The 24,028-nt window shown below is 44.2% G+C and overlaps 1 protein-coding gene across 1 annotated transcript in view; it reads right to left on the bottom strand.

Annotated features, from left to right (window-relative positions):
- ANKFN1 (ankyrin repeat and fibronectin type III domain containing 1) overlaps nucleotides 1-24,028 on the bottom strand; it is a 265,159-nt gene that overhangs the window by 56,065 nt on the left and 185,066 nt on the right. The window contains exons 9-15 of the mRNA XM_075279403.1: nucleotides 18,991-19,090; nucleotides 17,224-17,356; nucleotides 16,582-16,698; nucleotides 15,571-15,786; nucleotides 11,086-11,252; nucleotides 10,640-10,790; nucleotides 4,484-4,652 (exon numbers count right to left, since the gene is read on the bottom strand). Coding sequence (XP_075135504.1) covers nucleotides 4,484-4,652; nucleotides 10,640-10,790; nucleotides 11,086-11,252; nucleotides 15,571-15,786; nucleotides 16,582-16,698; nucleotides 17,224-17,356; nucleotides 18,991-19,090 — 1,053 coding nt within the window. The remainder of the gene's footprint in view (nucleotides 1-4,483; nucleotides 4,653-10,639; nucleotides 10,791-11,085; nucleotides 11,253-15,570; nucleotides 15,787-16,581; nucleotides 16,699-17,223; nucleotides 17,357-18,990; nucleotides 19,091-24,028) is intronic.

Here is a 24,028-nt window from a genome sequence, read left to right as displayed (position 1 = left end):
ACTAGTAGCCCAGAGACTGCAGTAATGCACTAGATGGAAGGCTCTCATGGCGATGTTGCTGATACGTTCCGTCAGTGAAGAATCCCCTTGCCGCTCAGCAGTTGCCCGTCCCGTGCAGGGTTAATATCATCCCGTGTTTTTGCAGCAACATTATAAGTGCTGGGCAGGTCAGGACAGCCGGTGTGTGACATATCACAAGGGGACTACAATTCCTGGTTCCATCCTGGCTGGCTCCATGGCCCCTCAGGCATGTCACCTTATCTCACTTCTGTGAACTGATATTCCTGCCTTGTCCGACATGACATAGTCCTACTGTCAAACATCGTATGGCTACACAGATGCACCCAGGGCTGCGATGGGTTAAACCGGATACAGGCAAAGACAATTCTCCTAGAAATCCTTCTACATCGCCCTGTAATAGGAGTGTAGATGGGTTTAGCTATCATGTCTTGGAATAATTGTCATCCATGGTGGCTCAGCAGTAACGTTATACATATGGTCACCTGCAGAAGGTCATAATGGGCTTAAAGGGGTTGTCCAGGACCTGAAGATAATGAGCTATCAACAAGATACAAAAAGGGCTGTAGTCTACCGCCCACTTGGCTAGTAAGTCTTAATCTCTACCAACAGTAAGAGGGCTTATATCTTTGGAATGGCTGAACATGCACTGACCGGATGAGCTATGTCATTGGGTTTTACAGGTCCCCCTTATACAGGTATCTTGGAATACCGTTCCAACATTGTCACCAGCCCTAACATTCGAGAAAGTTAGTTTATTAACCCCTTCCTACTATTACACTATATAATGGTTGTTACTTCCAATTCTGGCACCCCTTAGATGTTGCAATCAATACTAATATTGGTATGAAGTGGTTAATAACACCAAGCAATGTGAGCCAAAAACAACCAAACCCAAGCTACGGGCTGTCTCTGGTCCGATAGCGATATTACGATGGCTGAAGATGATAATTCTATAATTATTCTCGCAACGTTCCAAGTTCTGCCTACTCAAATTCTACAAAACAGCCTGTAACTAGACATTATTTATTAGGACAGATTTCCTTTTTTATGCTCTGATTTTTGGATGCGCTTCTAAGTTATGACACATTTTATTATTTAATATGGAGGATTAATCACGATCCGCCCCGTCACGAGTTTTAGGGCCCTTAAACCTCCAACATGACATTAGACTGGAAGGAAATAGGTTTATAAAAATAGCCATCTAAAAAAATTCTGTTTCTGCATTACACAGTATACTGCACAAGATGAACCTTTAATAGCCTGCACTGTTTGCCACCCTCTACCCCGAGGAGTCCCCAAACTCAAGACCCAGAGGATGCTACTACTGAGGTAGAGTAGATAGTCAAGCCAAGAAGGGAAGGTTTGAAGATCAGACTACATGAATCACCACCAGAGACTCCTTAAGATGGTGGCACCACCCTCATGACTCTTCAGGATAGTGGCACCACCCTCATGACTCTTTAAAATAGTGGTACTACCCCCAGAACTCTTCAGGATAGTGACACCCTCCCCTGGACTCTTCAGGATAGTGGAACCACTGCCAGGGACTCCTCAGGGTAGTAGCAACACCCTCAAAACTCTTTAGGATAGTGACACTACCTCAGGACTCTTCAAGATATTGGCACCACCCTCACAACTCTTCAAGATAGTGGCACCACCACAAGACTCTTCAAAATATTGTAAACACCCTCATGACTCTTCAAAATAGTGATACCACCCCCAAAAATCTTCAGGATAGTGACACTCTCCCCAGGACTCTTCAGGATAGTGGAACCACTGCCAGAAACTCCTCAGGGTAGTAGCAACACCCTCAAAACTCTTTAGGAAAGTGACACGTCCTCAGGACTCTTCAAGATATTGTCACCGCCCTCATGACTCTTTAAAATAGTGGTACTACCCCCAGAACTCTTCAGGATAGTGACACCCTCCCCTGGACTCTTCAGGATAGTGGAACCACTGCCAGAGACTCCTCAGAGTAGTAGCAACACCCTCAAAACTCTTTAGGATAGTGACACGTCCTCAGGACTCTTCAAGATATTGGCAACACCCTCATGACTTTTTAAAATAGTGGTACTACCCCCCAGGACTCTTCAGGATAGTGACACCCTCTCCAGGACTCTTCGAATAGTGACACCCTCCCCTGGACTCTTCAGGATAGTAGCACCACTTCCAGAGCTCTTCAGGATAGTCGCACCACTTCCAGAGCTCTTCAGGATAGTAGCACCACTTCCAGGACTCATCAGTATAGTGGCACCACACGAATGACTCTTCAAAATATTGTTACCACCCTCATGACTCTTCAAAATAATGGAACAACCCCCAAAGAATCTTCAGTATAGTGACACTCTCCCCATAACTTTTCAAATAGCGACACCCATCCCAGGACTCTTCGGGATAGCGGCACCACCCTCACAACTCTTCAAGATAGTGGCACCACCACAAGACTCTTCAAAATATTGTAAACACCCTCATGACTCTTCAAAATAGTGGTACCACCCCCATAAATCTTCAGGATAGTGACACTCTCACCAGGACTCTTGGAATAGTGATACCTTTCCCAGGACTCCTTATGTTAGTGGGACCACCCCCAGGACTTTTAAGAATAGAGGAACTCTCCCCAGGAGTATTCAAGGTCAATTAACATGTAAGTGTGTTTATACTTGATGCTTAATTCTAGTGTCACGTGATCTGATGCCATAAAGAGGGTTTAGAAGAAAATGGGGATTGTCAGGTCTGAAATGTCTCCCAAACTAATAATAGTGCCATGTAGGGGCTTATAATATTACCAAAACATACCAATGGGCACAAACCAATGATCCAATGCAAAGATAATCATCTTTTTATGGTCAGGGGGTAATCGCACACATCAGGGAGAGTGTGTGCCTACATAGACAGTACGGAGACTTACAAGTCATTCCTTCTCCGCTAGGGATTCTGGGTAAAAAATATGCAAATCTGTTCTCCAGGATGTAATTAGGAGAACAGTGCACTCTGTACGCTGCCCTGTAGAGGGCAGCATCCTTAACATCATGCATGACTCAGTTAAAAAGTCTATTTAATCATGATGCGGATTTAATTGCCAAATTAGTATTTCTAATTTTTATGGATATGCAAATTAGCCTGATAGTGCACTAGAGGTAGGGCCAATCCCCAATGGCTCCTCTTTAGTCACAATTGGTAGATTCCGCCTCATGGCTGTCTGTAGGCAAATCTGCCCAATCAGGCTCCTCCTCATGTGCACGTACAGGCTGCATATTTGCATATCCATAAAAAGATGGGGATCTTTCACCGACTCCCTAAAATCCAACTCTTTGTATCCTTCAATAATCTCCTCTCCCCTGGTTCCGGCACATTTGGGATTCTCTCTCCATCCTTCATTGTTTTGGAGCAATCAGTGCAGTTAGCTTCAGCACCCAATGTGCTAATTAGGCTCTCTATTGTCAGGTAGGTAGTCTCAGACTATCCGCTCCAGTCCAGGACCGCCCACCTGACACCAGGGAGCCCAGTTAGCATATTTGGTGCCAAAATTAACAACACTGGTACCAGGGGTGAACCTAGCTTTTTTGCCGGCTGAAGGGGACGACAGAAAGCCGCCCCCCCCACCCCCGGAGCGGAGGGGGCGGAGTGGAGGGGGCGGGGCGGACGGGGCGGCGTTAGCAGGCAGAGAGCAGGCAGGGAGAGGACCTGCTCTCTGCTAAGCGTGAGGGGAGGCTGCTGGAGTAGCGCTGCGTTCACAGGGCCTCCCCAATCCACCGCTCGATTCCCATTCCCGGCTGCCGAGACGGTGACAGCTTGTCCTGGACTGGCTTAGGTCAGCAAAAATGCCGCCCCCCTCGGGGCCCTGGTATAGCGCCGCCTGAAGCGGTCGCTTCAGGTCGCCTCATGAGAGGTGCGGCGCTGACTGGTACTAAGGAACGGTGGGGGCTAGAGAAAAGATTCCAACTGCGTCAGAGTCAGCGGAGCGGACGTGGCGAAAGGTTCCCTTTAAATAGTCCATGGAACTGCGATGTGGCAATCATGAACGCAAAACTGATATATTTTCATAGTATAAAGAGGCACAACATAGACCTTGCCATATACGTGACCCATTGTGCTCAGAGCGTGTGCGCCCAGTAGGCGTAATTTGGAATGATAACATAATTAAGTAAATACAATGGGTTAATGTTAGCGACGCCATATATATTACATGAATTACGCTGCATAAACAGATCTCAACAATTCACAAAAGGCAGACCAGTCCGTCTTCCCCCGGTGACACTACAGCTCAGGCGTCGCACAATGATTGTGTGTATGTGACCACAAAGTAACAGTGTGCGCAGCCCGGAGAGATCACACCCGAGGCTTGTGGCCATCCTGTGATTTATTGAGCCACCGCTGGGAAAGAAAGAACGCTCGGATAGATAGATTATTTAATGTACAGGTTAGCACTAATATGTCGAGGCAAGAAAACAAGCTTGTGTACCTAGCTCAAACATCTGAAGGGGGAGGTTAAGGAATCCTGAGTGTGGGGTGTAAGGATTACTCTGTCCTGGGGCACTGCAGACATCGTCTGAGGCAGGGAGCAGAAGAAGAAAGGAGACATTGTGACCCAGCTCCAACACCTCTTGTGTATACAGACGGAAGTGCTTGGCCTGCAGAGGGACACAGAGAGAGAACAAGGGTTACAATATATAAACACCCGCGACAACCCACAATCAGGTAAACAAGTAAAAATAACACTCAACAAAGGCGCACTACACGCAACGTCCTGGCCGAGTCCCTCACCGTCCTCCACCTGGGGACAGGGCAGGAGGATGAGACCAGACACAGAATCATTCCACATGTTATAACCTGAGATTGTGGACTGGGCAATGCAATATTTCATCGTTTTATCAAATAAGATACAATATAGAATTTACCAACTTTTTTTTGCAGATTTGTCATTGTTTTTCCCCCTCTTGATATACAGAAGAAACCACAGTGCTCACTGAATACCAAGTACAGCGCCCTACTTTGCAAAGTGGCTATGCTTGGTATTGCAGTTCAGCCTCATTCAATGGAAAGGGACTAAACTGGTGCTGTATAAAGTAACCGATGAATGTGCGGTCATTGGCACAAGGTGGAGGCCACAGCGCTCGTGACTGCCGTAAGCTCGTCATACAGTGGACCCTGAATAATCAGATATTCATGACCTGTCCTATGGAAAGGTCACAAATATCTAAGTCCCAGAAGGTGCTTGGCGTATAACTGTTTGTTATATTCCGTCATCTCCCCAGGGCCTCCAAATATTATATTCGTATTCTACACTATGTTTTATAGATAGGTTCCTAGGAGCCCTGACAATATTCTACACTATGTTTTATAGATAGGTTCCTAGGAGCCCTGACAGTGTTATACACTATGTTTTATAGATAGGTTCCTAGGAGTCCTGACAGTATTCTACACTATGTTTTATAGATAGGTTTCTAGGAGCCCTGACAGTGTTCTACACTATGTTTTATAGATAGGTTCCTAGGAGCCCTGACAGTGTCATACACTATGTTTTATAGATAGGTTCCTAGGAGCCCTGACAGTGTTCTACACTATGTTTTATAGATAGGTTCCTAGGAGTCCTGACAGTGTTCTACACTATGTTTTATAGATAGGTTCCTAGGAGTCCTGACAGTGTTATACACTATGTTTTATAGACAGGTTCCTAGGAGTCCTGACAGTATTCTACACTTTGTTTTATAGATAGGTTCCTAGGAGTCCTGACAGTAGTCTACACTATGTTTTATAGATAGGTTCCTAGGAGCCCTGACAGCGTTATACACTATGTATTATAGATAGGTTCCTAGGAGCCCTGACATTGTTCTACACTATGTTTTATAGATAGGTTCCTAGGAGCCCTGACAGTGTTCTACACTGTGTATTATAGATAGGTTCCTAGGAGCCCTGACAGTGTTCTACACTGTGTATTATAGATAGGTTCCTAGGAGTCCTGACAGTATTCTACACTATGTTTTATAGATAGGTTCCTAGGAGCCCTGACAGTGTCATACACTATGTATTATAGATAGGTTCCTAGGAGCCCTGACAGTGTCATACACTATGTTTTATAGATGGGATCCTAGGAGCCCTGACAGTGTTATACACTATGTTTTATAGATAGGTACCTAGGAGCCCTGACAGTATTGTACACTATGTTTTATAGATAGGTTCCTAGGAGCCCTGACAGTGTTCTACACTATGTTTTATAGATAGGTTCCTAGGAGTCCTGACAGTGTTATACACTATGTTTTATAGATAGGTTCCTAGGAGTCCTGACAGTGTTATACACTATGTTTTATAGACAGGTTCCTAGGAGTCCTGACAGTATTCTACACTATGTTTTATAGATAGGTTCCTAGGAGTCCTGACAGCATTCTACACTATGTTTTATAGATAGGTTCCTAGGAGCCCTGACAGTGTCATACACTATGTTTTATAGATAGGTTCCTAGGAGCCCTGACAGTGTCATACACTATGTATTATAGATAGGTTCCTAGGAGCCCTGACAGTGTTCTACACTATGTATTATAGATAGGTTCCTAGGAGCCCTGACAGTGTTCTACACTATGTATTATAGATATGTTCCTAGGAGCCCTGACAGTGTTATACACTATGTTTTATAGATAGGTTCCTAGGAGCCCTGACAGTGTTCTACACTGTGTATTATAGATAGGTTCCTAGGAGCCCTGACAGTGTCATATACTATGTATTATAGATAGGTTCCTAGGAGCCCTGACAGTGTCATACACTATGTTTTATAGATAGGTTCCTAGGAGCCCTGACAGTGTCATACACTATGTATTATAGATAGGTTCCTAGGAGCCCTGACAGTGTCATACACTATGTTTTATAGATAGGATCCTAGGAGCCCTGACAGTGTCATACACTATGTTTTATAGATAGGATCCTAGGAGCCCTGACAGTATTATACACTATGTTTTATAGATAGGTTTCTAGGAGCCCTGATAGTGTTCTACACTATGTTTTATAGATAGGTTCCTAGGAGCCCTGACAGTATTATACACTATGTTTTATAGATAGGTTCCTAGGAGCCCTGACAGTGTCCTACACTATGTTTTATAGATAGGTTCCTAGGAGCCCTGATAGTGTTCTACACTATGTTTTATAGATAGGTTCCTAGGAGCCCTGACAGTGTTCTACACTATGTATTATAGATAGGTTCCTAGGAGCCCTGACAGTGTTATACACTATGTTTTATAGATAGGTTCCTAGGAGCCCTGACAGTGTTCTACACTGTGTATTATAGATAGGTTCCTAGGAGCCCTGACAGTGTCATATACTATGTATTATAGATAGGTTCCTAGGAGCCCTGACAGTGTCATACACTATGTTTTATAGATAGGTTCCTAGGAGCCCTGACAGTGTCATACACTATGTATTATAGATAGGTTCCTAGGAGCCCTGACAGTGTCATACACTATGTTTTATAGATAGGTTCCTAGGAGCCCTGACAGTGTTCTACACTGTGTATTATAGATAGGTTCCTAGGAGCCCTGACAGTGTCATATACTATGTATTATAGATAGGTTCCTAGGAGCCCTGACAGTGTCATACACTATGTTTTATAGATAGGTTCCTAGGAGCCCTGACAGTGTCATACACTATGTATTATAGATAGGTTCCTAGGAGCCCTGACAGTGTCATACACTATGTTTTATAGATAGGTTCCTAGGAGCCCTGACAGTGTTCTACACTATGTATTATAGATAGGTTTCTAGGAGCCCTGATAGTGTTCTACACTATGTTTTATAGCTAGATTCCTAGGAGCCCTGATAATGTTCTACACTATGTTTTATAGATAGGTTCCTAGGAGCCCTGATAGTGTTCTATACTATGTTTTAAGCCAATTTAAAGCATGAAATTAACTGGGGACCTGAGCCACCAAACACGAAACCAATCTTGAGAGTTTCGCCCATCTCTTCCCAGTGCCCTCCTGTTTCTTCATACCTTTGCACTATAGGAGAAGAAACCACCTACAAATCTGATCTAGGACAGCTTGCTGTTACCATATGAGATGAGCCGTATCTACATAGCGTTGCTTATCTCTATGTAATCGTCAGGGTCCAGGTTTACACAAATATTATTCTAGTAATATAATGAAGCGACCTATAATATGAAATGTATTAGTAACTGATTATTAGGTTGCGCTCAGATTTCCTTCTGTCTGCCATCGTCATAGTCTATAGCTCTCAGGTCAGCCTTAATGGATGGCCATTACTAATGCTGTGCGTATTAACAAAACAGTGCACAATTATAATTTGCTTGGCCTAAGACCCCAAGCGACATGAATCACGACTAGCGGTAGAACCTGCCCACTGAGCCGTAATAAAAATATTTCATCTTGATAAATATCTTTACACACAGAGCTGCTATTTAGGTGGATGCCTGTACACGTAGATGCCTTGTGTTTTCACTCGGAGACGTTCCTGTCACTTTTGAGACGTCCACAGATTAATGGCCACCTTTATGTATACAATGGGGCTGCAATTAACTCAGGGGACACAGCTTGTGTCCTACCTATGTGTTTTATGTTGTTTTTAATAAAAGCAGTTTTATGGGTGGTGGAAATAAATGCACAGAGGAATCCAAGTGATTTTAGGGTCTCCGCTTCACTCTACAAATGGCAGAGACCACCCGAAAGAAGTTGTTATTATTTTTCATACTTAGCCGACTCTCAAAATATATTACTGTAAGTCCTGAGAAAATAAATCAACAGGCGCTGGATCCGTAAAGTACGAGAAGATGGATACATATATATATATATATATATATATATATATATATATATATATATATATATATATATATATATATATATATGGGCTTGGTAGTGGCGTTATTTTTTTACATTTTTTTTTTTATTTATTTTTTATTATATTTTATTTTATTTATTTACCTTATTATACATTGTTCTCCCCCCACCATAAGGTCATAATAGACCTTATGGTTGGACGGGGAGGGGGGATTTTAATGCAAGGATGCACAAACATGTCCTTGCAGGGTTAAGAGTAGACCACCTAGATGTATATAGTCAATGGGTGGTCCAGAAGAAGCTCGAGACCTTGAATGTTCACTGTTGGTACAACAAGCTTTGCATAAATTAGTAAAACAGGCGAATAGAAGAAACTTTGTAATTAGAGATGAGCGAACAGTAAAATGTTCGAGATTCGATATTCGTTTCGAGTAGTCCCTCAATATTCGACTACTCGAATCGAATATCGAACCCTATTATAGTCTATGGGGGGAAAATGCTCGTTTCAGGGGTAGGCAACATTCGATCAAATTATACTTACCAAGTCCACGAGTGAGGGTCAGGCTGGATCCTCCGAGAAGTCTTCACTGTGCAGCGTCCCCGCGGCGTCTTCCGGCTCTGAATTCAGTCTGCCAGGCTTTGGGTTTGGGCAGAGCCGACTGTGCATGCCCGCACTACACTTACAGTCAAAGCGGCCATTTTCTTGTAGTGCGGGCATGCGCAGTCGGCTCTGCCCAGGCCCGATGCCTGGTAGAGTGAATTCAGAGCCGGAAGACGCTGCGGAGACGCTGCACAGAGAAGACTTCTAAAGGTAAGAGAAGAACCAGCATTGATTGGACGACTGTATAGCATTCAGCCAATCAATGCTGGTTCTGCAATGAATTTTTCCATTCGTATAGCGAGTGGTACTCAATCGAGTACGAGTATTTAGAATACCTACTCGATCGAATACTACTCGCTCATCTCTATTTGTAATATATATCATGGGGGAAAAATGCTTCCTTCTCCTCTTATCAGGCTGTTTGCCTCCTTGTTACTAAACTGACTTTTACTCTGGAATCTCTGTTGTATCAATTTCAAGGTGGGCTGTTGCTCACGAGTTTCAGATTGCACGTCGATAGAAGTCTATGGGGGGAGTGAGCAATAACTAATGGAGACAGGAGAGTCAGAGCTTGACATTTTGGCAGAGCTCAAACGGGGTATTTTGGTCAGGATTTTGAGGCTGTATCCAGGGAGCGGTTCGTTCCGGCTCCCGGATAAAAGAATGGACATAGTCATTCTTCAGGCAGAGTCGCCTCCTCCCAACTGGGCCCATTCATTTGGGCCAAATCCGTTTCACTGCACCGGCATCCATTCGCAGCTACCCGTATTTTGGATCGTAACCTGAGGCAGCCTCAGGTTCTGGTCCAAAAACTCCATGTGAACCCAGGATAATATTGCAGAGGGGGTCACTCAGCCTTGAGATTGGGACCCTTGAGGAATGTTTGGGGCATCAAGATGTTGGTGTATCCCATGTGACTACTGAGGTCCAATCACATGCCTAAGCAAGTCTGGGCTATTTGTCTTCAGGTATGAGCCCAGAAGAGGATGCAGAGTATAGTAGTAAATTGGTGGCTGATCATCCCAAAGAGTTTCAGGTTTGGGTCAAGCCCAAAAGTTTTGGACAATATAGGTTGAATCTGGTTTGATCTGAACCAGTTTGATTTCATTATCATTAGAAAGATTCTTCAGGAAAGCTATAGGACTCAAAACTTAAAGGGAACCTTTCAACAGGTTTGTGGCCCCTGAACTAGCCGCCGTACACTCCGCTTTACCGAGTGTGAGAAGTTTCCTTACCTGGTGAAGAGGTAGATTGATCTGTTTGAGGAGGGCCTTCACCGCCACCTGAAGATCGCACAGGAACAGGTGAGTATGTGCATCCAGAGAGAGCTCCATGTTCTCCAAAGACTCCGACATGGAGAGATTTTGAATCCATTCCCATTCATCTCTGCAAACAAAAAATTTCCCAAAAATAAAACAATTTCATTGCATTCTTCTCAGCTGCTTGCAAATTACTTTATGATTTCATTGGGAAGCCATACAATGTTGGATTCTGGGAGATTTTTATGGTCTATCCTTAGATCGACAGCCAGCCCCCGCACAGATCAGGCGTTGGCACCTCTGTCCTCGTGTGCCAACACCTCTCCGGGGGATGACTGTCTATTATAGATCTTTAGGTAAGCCAGCCCCTATACACACAATACATTGTATTTGTAAATCATAGGATAAGTGGTGAGACTTACTTGGAAATATTGCTGTTGTCTCTTATCTTCACATGACACAACATATTGGGAAGTCTCTGGGAGACAAGAACCTTGATTTGATCCACGGAGCTGCAGAGTTTTAGGTAGCCGAGGTATAGCCCAGGAGAAAGGCGCTGTTGGCTCCGCTTCTGATAATTCAGTATTTCCTAAGGAAGAAGAAGTACAAACTAGGATAAATGAGGGTACGGCCAAGCACAATATCTGGCCATGTCCAAACAGAACCATGGGTGTACTATGTAAGACTTATGTCTCCCAACTAGTCTGTCCAATGGGTCAAATTCCAGGATTTCTCTAAGGTGGCCCATAAGTGCTGGCCAAATGACTGATGTGAATGGGGTGAGGAGGGAAAACTAATACCAGACACCTCTATACCAGGGGTAGGGAACCTTTGGCTCTCCAGCTGCTGTGAAACTACAACTCCCATCATGCTCCATTCACTTCCATGGGAGTTTCAAGAACAGCAGAGCAAGTGTGCATTCTGGGAGTTGTAGTTTTGCAACAGCTGGAGAGCCGTACATTCCCTACCCCTGCTCTAGAGGCTGTTTAAGTCTTGAAAATCACAGGATCGGGCATGATGAAATTCAGTATGCCCAAAGGGGGGCACTGACTGTATGAGTCAATCTGTATTGGAAAAACTTATTGTGTGGGGGCCAGTATGGGGGCACTTACTGTAGAGGGGCCAGTATAGGGGGCACTTATTGTAGGGGGGCCAGTATGGGGGGCACTTACTGTAGGGGGGCCAGTATGGGGGGCACTTACTGTAGAGGGGCCAGTATGGGGGGGGGGCACTTACTGTAGGGGGGCCAGTATGGGGGGCACTTTATGTAGAGGGGCCAGTATGGGGGGCACTTACTGTAGGGGGGCCAGTATGGGGGGCACTTTATGTAGAGGGGCCAGTATGGGGGGCACTTACTGTAGGGGGGCCAGTATAGGGGGCACTTACTGTAGGGGGGCAGTATGGGGGGCACTTACTGTAGGGGGCCAGTATGGGGGGCACTTACTGTAGAGGGGCCAGTATGGGGGGGCACTTACTGTAGAGGGGCCAGTATGGGGGGCACTTACTGTAGGGGGGCCAGTATGGGGGGCACTTTATGTAGAGGGGTCAGTATAGGGGGCACTTACTGTAGGGGGGCCAGTATGGGGGGCACTTACTGTAGGGGGCCAGTATGGGGGGCACTTACTGTAGGGGGGCCAGTATGGGGGGCACTTACTGTAGGGGGCCAGTATGGGGGGCACTTTATGTAGAGGGGTCAGTATAGGGGGCACTTACTGTAGGGGGGCCAGTATGGGGGGCACTTACTGTAGAGGGGCCAGTATAGGGGGTACTTACTGTAGAGGGGCCAGTATGGGGGCACTTACTGTAGGGGGCCAGTATGGGGGGCACTTACTGTAGAGGGGCCAGTATGGGGGGCACTTACTGTAGAGGGGCCAGTATGGGGGGCACTTACTGTAGGGGGGCCAGTATGGGGGGCACTTACTGTAGAGGGGCCAGTATAGGGGGTACTTACTGTAGGGGGGCCAGTATGGGGGTCACTTACTGTAGAGGGGCCAGTATGGGGGGCACTTACTGTAGGGGGGCCAGTATGGGGGGCACTTACTGGAGAGGGGCCAGTATAGGGGGTACTTATTGTAGGGGGGCCAGTATGAGGGGCACTTACTGTAGAGGGGCCAGAATGGAGGGGACTTACTGTAGAGGGGCCAGAATGGAGGGGACTTACTGTAGAGGGGCCAGTATAGGGGACACTTACTATAGGGGGGCCAGTATGGGGGGCAATTACTGTAGAGGGGCCAGAATGGGGGGCACTTACCGTGTGGGGGCCAATATAAGGACACTTACTATATGGGGACCAGTAAAGGGGACCTCGTAAAAGTAGCCCTTCCTCGATAAAGGTAGTGGTAGTAAATTGTGTAAGGGGCCAGTATGTATGGGGGCCAATAAAGGGCAGTATACCATGTGAAGGGTCGCTAAAGGGGGCAATACACTGTGTGGCATTGAGGAAAGGGACGTCTATACCACGTGGAGGCTGGAGGTTTGCTATACGGCCTGGTCTTTCCTAGTTATACTGCTGCTTTCAACACATTTGCAGAAAATCCCTTGCAAAAGTTTCAGGGGTCAGCCTTGGATTTTGCCATGGAAATACACGTTGGACGCTAATACTAATGAAACCCCTTACATTGAGGTAAAGCGTAAAAAAGCCCACACCTACTATGAACATAACTTATAAAGAAGACACACAAGTAAGCCTTCTTAGATGCATTTTTCCACTTTTGTAGATTTTTCCCTCTCCCTGCGTGATGTATGACTATGACATCTTGGTACATTCTCCATCATTGATAATTTAGGTCTAGTTAGTGTGAACAGATCATCTAATACTGAGTGTGACGGCTATACAGAGTACATAAACCACCATATCTGGGATCCCTCCATCATCGATAGCCGCGGACCGCAATACACAAACATTACAGCCTACGATTACATAAGTCATCGACATTACATCAGACTGAAAGACGGCCGGAGAAAAGATATCAGACGTATTGTGTGGGCCTCGCTGACAAGACATTTGTTTAATGTAAGTGGATGTCATGTCTAGAATTCATTTCTAAGAATCCTGAATACATCAATGTCCTTTCTCACCCGTGGGCAGGAAATTGTCCATTAGAGCTGGAGATGACTGTCTAGAGATCCCTCAATAAGGTCCTACTTTTAAAGGGGTGGTCCAGGACTTCATCCATTATTGAACATGGTTTCACCCACGTTTCTTTTGACTCCTAGTCCGATGTGGGCCATGTGATGTGATTTCCTCGCTTCCGTTCGCGAACAAGAAAATGTGTAGAGATGATTGAATTCAATTGAAACAAACCAGTTTTGACCCATATTTTCAGGCTCAGTCCGAACCTGAAGGTTTTGGGGTTCATCACTAGAGATGAGCGAACAGTAAAATGTTCGAGGTTCGATATTCGTTTCGAGTAGCCCCTCAATATTCGACTACTCAAATCGAATATCGAACCCTATTATAGTCTATGGGGGGAAAATGCTCGTTTCAGGGGTAGGCAACATTCGATCAAATTATACTTACCAAGTCCATGAGTAAGGGTCGGGCTGGATCCTCCGAGAATTCTTCTCCGTGCAGCGTCCCCGCGGCATCTTCCGGCTCTGAATTCACTCTGCCAGGCATCGGCCAGGGCAGAGCCGACTGCGCATGCCCGCACTACAAGCAGACATGTGCAGTCGGCTCTGCCCGGGCCCGATGCCTGGCAGAGTGAATGAAAAGCCGGAAGACGCCGCGGGGAAGCTGCATGGAGAAGACTTCTAAAGGTAGGAGAAAAACCAGCGTTGATTGGCCGACTGTATAGCATTCGGCCAATCAACGCTGGTTCTGCATTGACCTTTACCATTCGAATAGCGAGTAGTACTCGATCGAGTACGAGTATTTCGAATACCGTAGTATTCGATCGAATACCTACTCGATCGAGTACTACTTGCTCATCTCAAGTCAACACCCATAAGACCAGAAGAAAGTGCATTGACATAACACTTACACTCACTTTGTTTTACCTCTCCTGGGCATCCTCGTGGATTCCGGTAGTTCTCTGGTGTCCTCCTCTGGCTTTGACCAAGTGTCTTGAAGTCAGTGCATTCTACATGGCCACTGAAGAAGTGACCACATGACCCCAGCGAGCATGACACGAGCCGGGGCCGGAAGAGGATTCCAGAGTATAATAATAACACTTTGGGTTCATGCTTGAAATGAACCAGAGGGCAGAACCTCATGAATATTAGTCGAAAGGAATCTCATGAGGCTGGCCCATCTCTAGTTCTGTATCGTAGGTCCAGCACCTGATCTTAGTTGTCTAATTTCTTGACTATTAGTGGCCAAACGAAGAGGAGACTCCATTCCGTAACTATCTCCCTTTCATTCAAACATAGCCCCAGGACCATGCAGGACATATATGAAGAAGTACTGACTTATATCAATGTGAATAAAGTACTTTGGTTGTGATAGAAAGATCCTATTAAGCTCCAGCATCACACTATGTGTATCTGCTGATATCTCTTTCTGCCTCTGCTCACTCCTGCCCCTTCTCCTCTACATAGACATGTGTAGATATGTCAAATGGATGAATAAGAGTTTTCAGAGTATAAGTCAGTTTATCAGAAAAGAGAGAAGGATTTATTTTCTGATAAGATTTATTACAAATATTCTTATCTTCCATATTGATTTATTGAAAGTTTGTTGAAAGGTAAGGAATAACATGTCTGTCATTGGGTCTAAGGATGAAGATCTGAAACGCCCACAAACCAGAAGTTGCGTGGTCCATTACGAGGGGCCTTTGAAAAAGCTGGACTTCCGGGGCTCCAATACAAAAGCAAGGGATTAAAATACCATGAATATAGGGCTAGCATTGGCGAACCAGGTTGGTCTTACTAGTAGCAGGATAACAATGTGACAGTCCCGTCCTTACCTGGATTGTTATGAGCAGGATGTCCAGCGCTGTTGGTTCCTCAGGAGTTGACAGGGATTTCCTCTGGCTTTGTAACTTCGAAATTTGCATCCATTTACCATTAAAAAATGAATATAAGGTTTCAACTTCTCGAATTGTGACTATTAAGACGTTGCCATGTCTATCCTTTATGGGCTCGTAATATACCCGTCCTAAGTTGTGGGTGCCGAGCAGATTCTAGGAGGAAACCAAAGCAAATTCAGATGTATTGTAAATTTATTGCACTAGAATATTGGTAATCTGTTTAATACTATAATATACATAAAATGGGTCTGGATGACTATCATGAAAGTAAAAATATTAGAGAGAATTTAGTATTATGGGTAGGGTTGAGCGATCGGGATCGGAAAAGAACGGATTCCGATCGGCAATCGAGTAAATTTCACGATTGCAATTGGAATTCCGATCCCGATCTTTTCCGGTGGGATCGAGGTCAGAGGTTATCTCAAGATCGGCTCAACCCTATTCATGTATATATCATAAATAGGGTTGAGCTATCGGGATCGGAAAAGAATGGATCCCGATCGGCAATCGAGCAAATTTCACGATCAGGATCGGCCGGAAAATGATCGGAAATCGGATTTTAAAATCGATCCTCAAATTTCAAGATTGGCTCAACCCTAATTATGGGAAGTGAGGCTGACCCAGGAATTTATTCTGATTGCCATATTTGGAATTTTTACCTTTAATATGGGGCAATTGTCTTCCGCCTCGTTTTTTTCCCACCGTTCTATTCCGATCCCGATCGGCAATCGAGCAAATTTCACGATCGGGATCGGCTGCAAAATGATCGGAAATCGGATTTTAAAATCGATCCTGAAATCTCAAGATCAGCTCAACCCTAATTATGGGATGTGAGGCTGACCGGCTGATTTTTTTTCCACCTTCTGGATCAACATGATAGGTTTATAGGTTGGACTTGATAGACTTGATCCAACCTCATCAACCACGTTACTATATTACAATACCAACCTGAAGCTGGGCAGCCGCTGCCAACATCTTCTGTCTAGCTTGCAGGGCGGTGGAAGAAGACATCGATATGGACATACTCTGCCGAAGCCACCTAATGTCATCCCACATGCACGACAACTGGAAAGACAAAAATTCAGACCTGTGAAAAAGCAAATTACTATTGGAGATGAGTTATTTTTCTACACAACTATCCCCCTCTGTAGAGGACAACCTTAAATTTGCAAAGTAAGTTTGTTGAAAAAAATTTCAAATTTTTTTAAAAAGCGCAAATGTTGAATCCAAGAAATACTCCATTTAGGTCTCCTTCACATGACCCTACTTTCGGTCCACCATTGACTAATCTGCCAAAAAACATAGATTATGTTAAGTGCCGTGTAACCGTCCGGGAACGTTTGTTTGACATTGTGTTTTTCAATACAGATTCGCAACACGGAGATAACAGTAGAAGATATCTCAAAAAGACACAAAATTTGGTAAAATTTTTGTGATAAACTCTCCCAATAGTTGTCAGTTTCTAAATATGTCATTGATATTTTGGATTTGTAATAATCTGTCTCATATAGAACCGAACATCACAGACGTCACGTCACCAATCTTATATTACGTTTTACTCCACAATGTTGGGATCGATGAAGGACTCACCTTTGTAAACCAAAGGAAATCTTGCGCAATTGAACTGGTGCAAGAATCATCGATTTCTACAATTGGGATGTGATCTTCATTGGTTACTAACATGTTATCTTTGTAATAAAATATCACCGCTATATACAGGCCCCTAAAAAACAAAGGAAAAAGAGATTCTGACGTAACCTCTCGACATACACCATAGTTATGAAGAGGCATTCGTAATAATTCGGGTACATAAGATGTAATAGGACTATGAGAAATGGCGGGGGTTTCATCTGGGGGGGTATTCAAATAGTCTTAATTCCTTATCCATGATGAGTAAATCATTGGAATGATAACATTATGGGATCAGTTTGGGTTGTCTGGCTCAGCCATCTGGGCCAATATAAATTTTGGGAACAAAATCATCTCTTCATCTCTACAAGGATTATGGGGTACAACACCAACCCGTCATCCCTACAAAGATCAAGGGTTACAACATCCCTCCAACCCTATAATGATAATGGAGCATAAAAACATTCCTTCTTCCCTACAAAGATCATGGGGTACAACAACATCCCTCAAACCCAACAAGGATCCTAAAGTACAACAGCGTCCCCCCTTCCCTACAAAGTTCATGGAGTTCTACAACATCCTTACATCCCAACAAAGATTATGGAGTACAACATCCCTCCATCCCAACAAAGATCATGGGGTACAACATCCCTCCAACCCTATAATGATAATGGGGCATAAAAACATTTCTTCATCCCTACAAAGATCATGGGGTATAACAACATCCCTCAAACCCAACAAGAATCCTAAAGTATAATAGCATCTCCCCTTCCCTACAAAGTTCATGGGGTTCTACAACATCCTTCCATCCCGACAAAGATCATGGAGTATAACATCCTTCCATCCCGACAAAGATCATGGAGTACAACATCCTTCCATCCCGACAAAGATCATGGGGTACAACATCCCTCCATTCTGACAAAGATCATGGACTACAATATCCATCCATCACGACAAAGATCATGGACTACAATATCCATCCATCCCGACAAAGATCATGGGGTACAACATCCCTCCATTCTGACAAAGATCATGGGGTACAACATCCTTCCATCCCGACAAAGATCATGGGGTACGACATCCCTCCATTCTGAAAAAGATCATGGGGTACAACATCCATCCATCACGACAAAGATCATGGGGTACAACATCCCACCATCCCGACAAAGATCATGGAGTACAACATCCTTCCATCCCAACAAAGATCATGGAGTACAACATCTTTCCATCCCGACAAAGATCATGGGGTACAACATCCTTCCATCCCGACAAAGATCATGGAGTACAACATCCCTCCATCCCTACAAAGATCATGGGGTACAACAACATCCCTCAAACCCAACAAGGATCCTAAAGTACAATAGCATCCCCCCTTCCCTACAAAGTTCATGGGGTTCTACAACATCCCTCCATCCCGACAAAGATTATGGGGTACAACATCCCTCAAACCCAACAAGGATCCTAAAGTACAATAGCATCCCCCCTTCCCTACAAAGTTCATGGGGTTCTACAACATCCTTTCATCCCTACAAAGAACATGGGTTACAATAATATCCCCCATCCCTATAAAGATTATGGGGTACACAAATATCTATATGGTAGATACTGTATGGAGAAACCAACGTTACTTTGTCAAGAATAAATGTAGCAGGAAATAAGAATCCCCGTAATGAATATTAACAATAAAAATATAAACCAAGACGACATTCCTGATCTTACGGGACTGACCTCTTTAATGTCTTGACAAACTTGTTTGATGAGTGGAAAAGATGTTTCAGACTTCTGGACACGGACTGTTTGCGACTCGGGTTTTGTAATTTCGCACTTTCTGAAATGAAGCACACACGGGAATCATATATATTTTTAAGCGTCTGTAAAATATTTGTTTTTATGATATTTGTTTAATAAAACGGCCCCATAAAACACAGAGATTATGTAATCTGCTCATGGAACCGTTAACCAGTCCGGAAACGTTGCTTGGGTCGGTCCCTTAGAAACCCTCACAATAGCTCGGCCGAGCTCCATTATAAGGTTATTCAGCGCAAAGCTCCGGGTATCGGCCGGGCCGGCAATTAAACATACATGACTTCTATTGATGACCATTGACCTCGCAATCCAACATCCAAGGTGAAGCTTCACCAGAAAGCTGGGATTAGCAGCAGGTGGTCATGAGTAATTCCCTCATTGTGGTGAGCCCAACGTGAGTGATTTGTTTCCCATTGTGTAATATAAGTAGCTCGGGGTTCCTACATAACCCTAAATCATGGTCATTTAACCGAGCACTAGACAAGCCCTTAAGTTATTGTATGTGTTCACTTAAATCAAGCCGACCATATTTTGACTGAATGGAGAGGTGACTACTCAAGCCTGCTCAGATCTTTCTGTAAGGTCACATTCACACTTGGGTATTCCGACAGTGTTTTTTTTAAGTTTTTGTAAATCACAGTCAGGAGTGGAGTCTACAAAGAGAAAAAGTATCATGGAAAGATCTGCACTTCTTCCATGTTGAGGACTGGACTTCTTCTTCTACTTGGCCTTCAAACATTGCCAGAAGGTACTGATTTACCATATGGAGATCCACCATGTTTTTTTTTATTTTTATTTTAATTTTTGTCCCTAAGTCCATGGCCTTAAAGATGTTTTTGGATTTCCTTATTACAGCCCTCTAAGAGTCAATGAAGTATTGATTGGAAGTCCTTGTTTAGGTCAAGGTGGTCCAGAGTTTTATGGCAATGAACACTGGGAAAATTATGTAAAGACAATCTATGGTTGGTGTTTTTATAAATTCATGTCTTTCCTGTTAAAGAGCTTTTTCCAGCTTTATGAATTGACGACCTCCTCTATGGAAGAATCATCAACTGAAGAATAGAGATGAGCGAACACTAAAATGTCCGAGGTTCGAAATCCAATTCGAACAGCTGCACACTGTTCGACTGTTTGGATTTTGAACCCCATTATAGTCTATGGGGGGAAATGCTCGTTTCAGGGGTACGCAAAATTTGATACAATTATACTTACCAAGTCCACGAGTGACGGTCGGGCTGGATTCCCCTTGAAGTCTTCTCCCTGCGCAGCGCCCCCGCAGCGTCTTCCAGCTGGAATTCACTCTGCCTAGGCATCGGGGCCTAGGCAGAGCTGACTGCGCATGCGCGGTCGGCTCTGCCCGGCCCGACGCTTGAGCAGAGCCGACTGCGCATGCGAGGGCATGCCCGCGCATGCGCAGTCGGCTCTGCCTAGGCCGGAGGATGCCTAGGCAGAGTGAATTCCAGCCGGAAGATGCCTCGGGGACGCTGCACGGAGAAGACTTCTAAAGGTAAGAGAAGAACCAGCGTTGATTGGCAGAATGTATAGCACTCTGCCAATCAACGCTGGTTCTGCATCGAACCTTAAACTTCGAACAGCTAGTAGTGTTCGATCGAGTACGAGTATTTCGAATACCGTAGTATTCGATTGAACACCTACTCGATTGAACACTACTCGCTCATCTCTACTGAAGATCATTTGGAGTCCGACAATTGGGACCCCCTAGATTCAGCTGGTTGAAATGATGTCTTCCCGAGACCTAAGAACTGGTCATCAAGCGACAAGCCTGGAAACCCCTTTAAAAAACATACATTGTACTGAAGTAGGAAAAACTTCTATAAATTCTACTTGAGAGAAGAGTTTTGACATAACACATGACCAGACCCATCCATTAAAGGCTCCCATAGTGCGCACTGGTCTTCCATGCCATGGGTAGTGCTATTCAATGGACCAATTTGGTAACATGTCCCTCCACCGGTGGTCATATTATGGACCAGATTATACAGTAATGTACACGTGGCCAATCCCTTTAAGAAAAAAGCACAAGCAATACACAATTTCCAAAAATAAGACAAGATACAATAAAGGTCATAGTAAATTATCGTGCACTCGCTTACAAAGCAAGAAAAATTCCATCTTGTTTCATTGTATTTTCCAACGGTTTGTCAAATATTTTGCTGCCTGGAATCTGCCCCCCAATTATTTCTGTGGGAGGCCGTAGCTGATTTTTTCATCTTCGGTAAAATAACCATCTGGTTCATTCTACGTCTGATAAATTCCAATGAAATGAATGGGCGGTGGAAATAATAGATTTTTAAAAAATTTCGGAATTTGACGTAGAATTGGATGTGGAATTTGTCAAAATCTGCTAGTGGACTTTGGAATTTGTGAATACCAAAGAAAGCAAAAATACAATGGCGCTTTTTTTCCCAATTCTGCACCAAATTCAGTGTCAAAATCCTCAACGGTTTTTGTTAAACACAATCCAATCCAAATTCCTGAAGCAGAAATTTTTTACTTGGCAAATTCAGTGTTAAATTCCTAGAAGTGAATTTACCTTTAGACTAGGTTCACACGACGGAAAATAAAGAGAAATTCCTTTTCATTTTTGCTACCATATTTGGCGGCATGATTGCCACGATAGAATGCCGAAGGCCCAGGTGAAGGAGCTTGTGACTAGGGTTGAGCGATCGGAATCGGAAAAGATCGGATTCCGATCGGCGATCGAGTAAATTTCACGATCGAGATCGGAATGCCGACCCGATCTTTTCCAATGTGATCGAGATCGGAGGGTATCTCAAGATAGGCTCAACCCTAAAAGTGACTTTTCTCATAGAAAAGCATTGACTAGGGTTGAAGATCGGGATCGGAAAAGATCGGATTCTGATCGGCGATCGAGCAAATTTCACGATCAAGATCGGCTGGAAAATGATCGGAAATCGGATTTTAAAATCGATCTTGAAATCTCAAGATCGGCTCAACCCTACTCGTGAGCCGCAGAGTCCGCAGGTAATCAGCCAAGGTGTTCGAGGTAAGACCGAGGAGGACACAAACTTTTTCTGCGTCCTGTTGCGATCTCAGCCTCCTATTGAGAGCAATGGGAGGCAAATTTTGGCCGAAATAGGCCACAATTTCGGGAGCAGAATCCGCTCCCAAATCCGTGACAGATTCTTCCAGCCTTAGCGTCCTCTAAAAAAGCATATGAAATATTATTACCGTATATACTCGAGTATAAGCCGACCCGAATATAAGCCGAGGCCCCTAATTTTACCACAAAAAACTGGGAAAATTTATTGACTCGAGTATAAGCCGAGGGGGGGGGGGGGGGAATGCAGCAGCTACTGGAAAATTTCAAAAATTAAAATGATTCGCGGACAGGCAGAAGACGCACATGGACTGATGGCCTGCCCTGGTCCCTATACCTCTGTTACAGACTAGAAGGGAATGAACGTCTGAGTATAATGCAAATACATTACTATTGCAGTATTATATACTGGTGGGTCTTAAAATTAAAGTTAATTTAAAAAATTTAAAAAAATTTCTCCACCATTGCTACCATGGTGCTGCTCAGATCCCCCCACTGGTTTCTGCTACCTGGGTCCATCGGGATACATAGGAACCAAATGGCCCTGGGTAGTCCATGATGTAACGGCCAACGGGTACCCGAGCAGTGGAGGTAAAATGGGGTGCGTCGTTGCTTATTTTAGATTCTTAACCCCTTTCGGAAAAAAATATCCCGACAACCCCCTTCATTCTCTGCTCATGAATGTCTATGATCCGCGCTGAACTTCGTCCAATCTGGGAATTATTTAATAGAATTTCAGCCATTCGGGGTCTTCGGTCCCAAAAATTTGAACAAACAGCGAAACGGACGGCTTCACAAACAAGGCAACCAGAAGGGGTTAAGCAGCCAGATGTATGTTTGTCGCCAGTAGCTTTTATTAGAGATAGCGAAGAACGTAATGCGAATATTCCTGATACCACAAGATGTCACTATTAGATGGACATTGTTTACCACCACCTAAAAGCAAACAGGGAAAAACAACAAGACGTTACCGGGGGAGGGGGGGGATGAGCGAAACATATAGGGTCAGCAAGTACCGTATATATCATCATATATAGTCTATATATCGTATATAAACAATGGCGGACCTACGATGATCAGGGAAGAGCCTCATCGAGGTCATGTAAAGAAGGTACACAAAGGGTTAATAATAGATACTCTATACTTGCTGTGCATACAAGAAATTGACCAAGAACGATATAGGGATCGAGCCAAAAATCAGGACCTTTCCAGCCCCAGGTGGTGTAAATTTGGGCTAGGCAGAAACACTGCAGAAAACAAGGCTACATGGGACGCTACGTTCCTTCTAACCACCAGGTGATAGATATTCTTCCCATACAAGTCAATAGGGTCAGCTCCGGACCATTGTGTCAATAATACTTGGTCCACATCCGGGAAACAGGAAGTCACCGGCTATTTTAGGCTTAGTGGTAAGAGTTGGAATTGCAATATGTTTAGGATTTTTATTTTACATATAGATCCTGTATGGATCCTTGATATGGGTGAAATCCATCAATTTCAACAGCGCTGACTGACCACCTATGGTATATGGGACTGCTCTGATTCTACCCCTGAGGGCACTGGGCACAATGGATTGCAATATACCTGATAGAGATGAGTGAATGGCACTGTATTCGGGCACCAGAACCAGAAATGTAACCTGTATCCAAATGGTTCTAATTGACCTACCATAAAAGTATCTCAATGACCAGTTGCCGCCCCAGCGGAGGGCAGTGCACCAAACCTCCATTCTTATTGCACGTATAACCAAACACACATGACATGATCTGACACATCTCAGGTGACCTGTATGATGGAAGATACTCCATTCTCATGTGGTCTGAGTTATTTCTGATCTGTGTCCTGCTTTTGAAAGTCAGCCCATATGCTCTAACCCAG

Source organism: Leptodactylus fuscus, chromosome 6, assembly GCF_031893055.1.
Source record: "Leptodactylus fuscus isolate aLepFus1 chromosome 6, aLepFus1.hap2, whole genome shotgun sequence".
Lineage (NCBI taxonomy): Eukaryota > Metazoa > Chordata > Amphibia > Anura > Leptodactylidae > Leptodactylus > Leptodactylus fuscus.
This window is presented reverse-complemented; position numbering and strand designations above follow the sequence as displayed.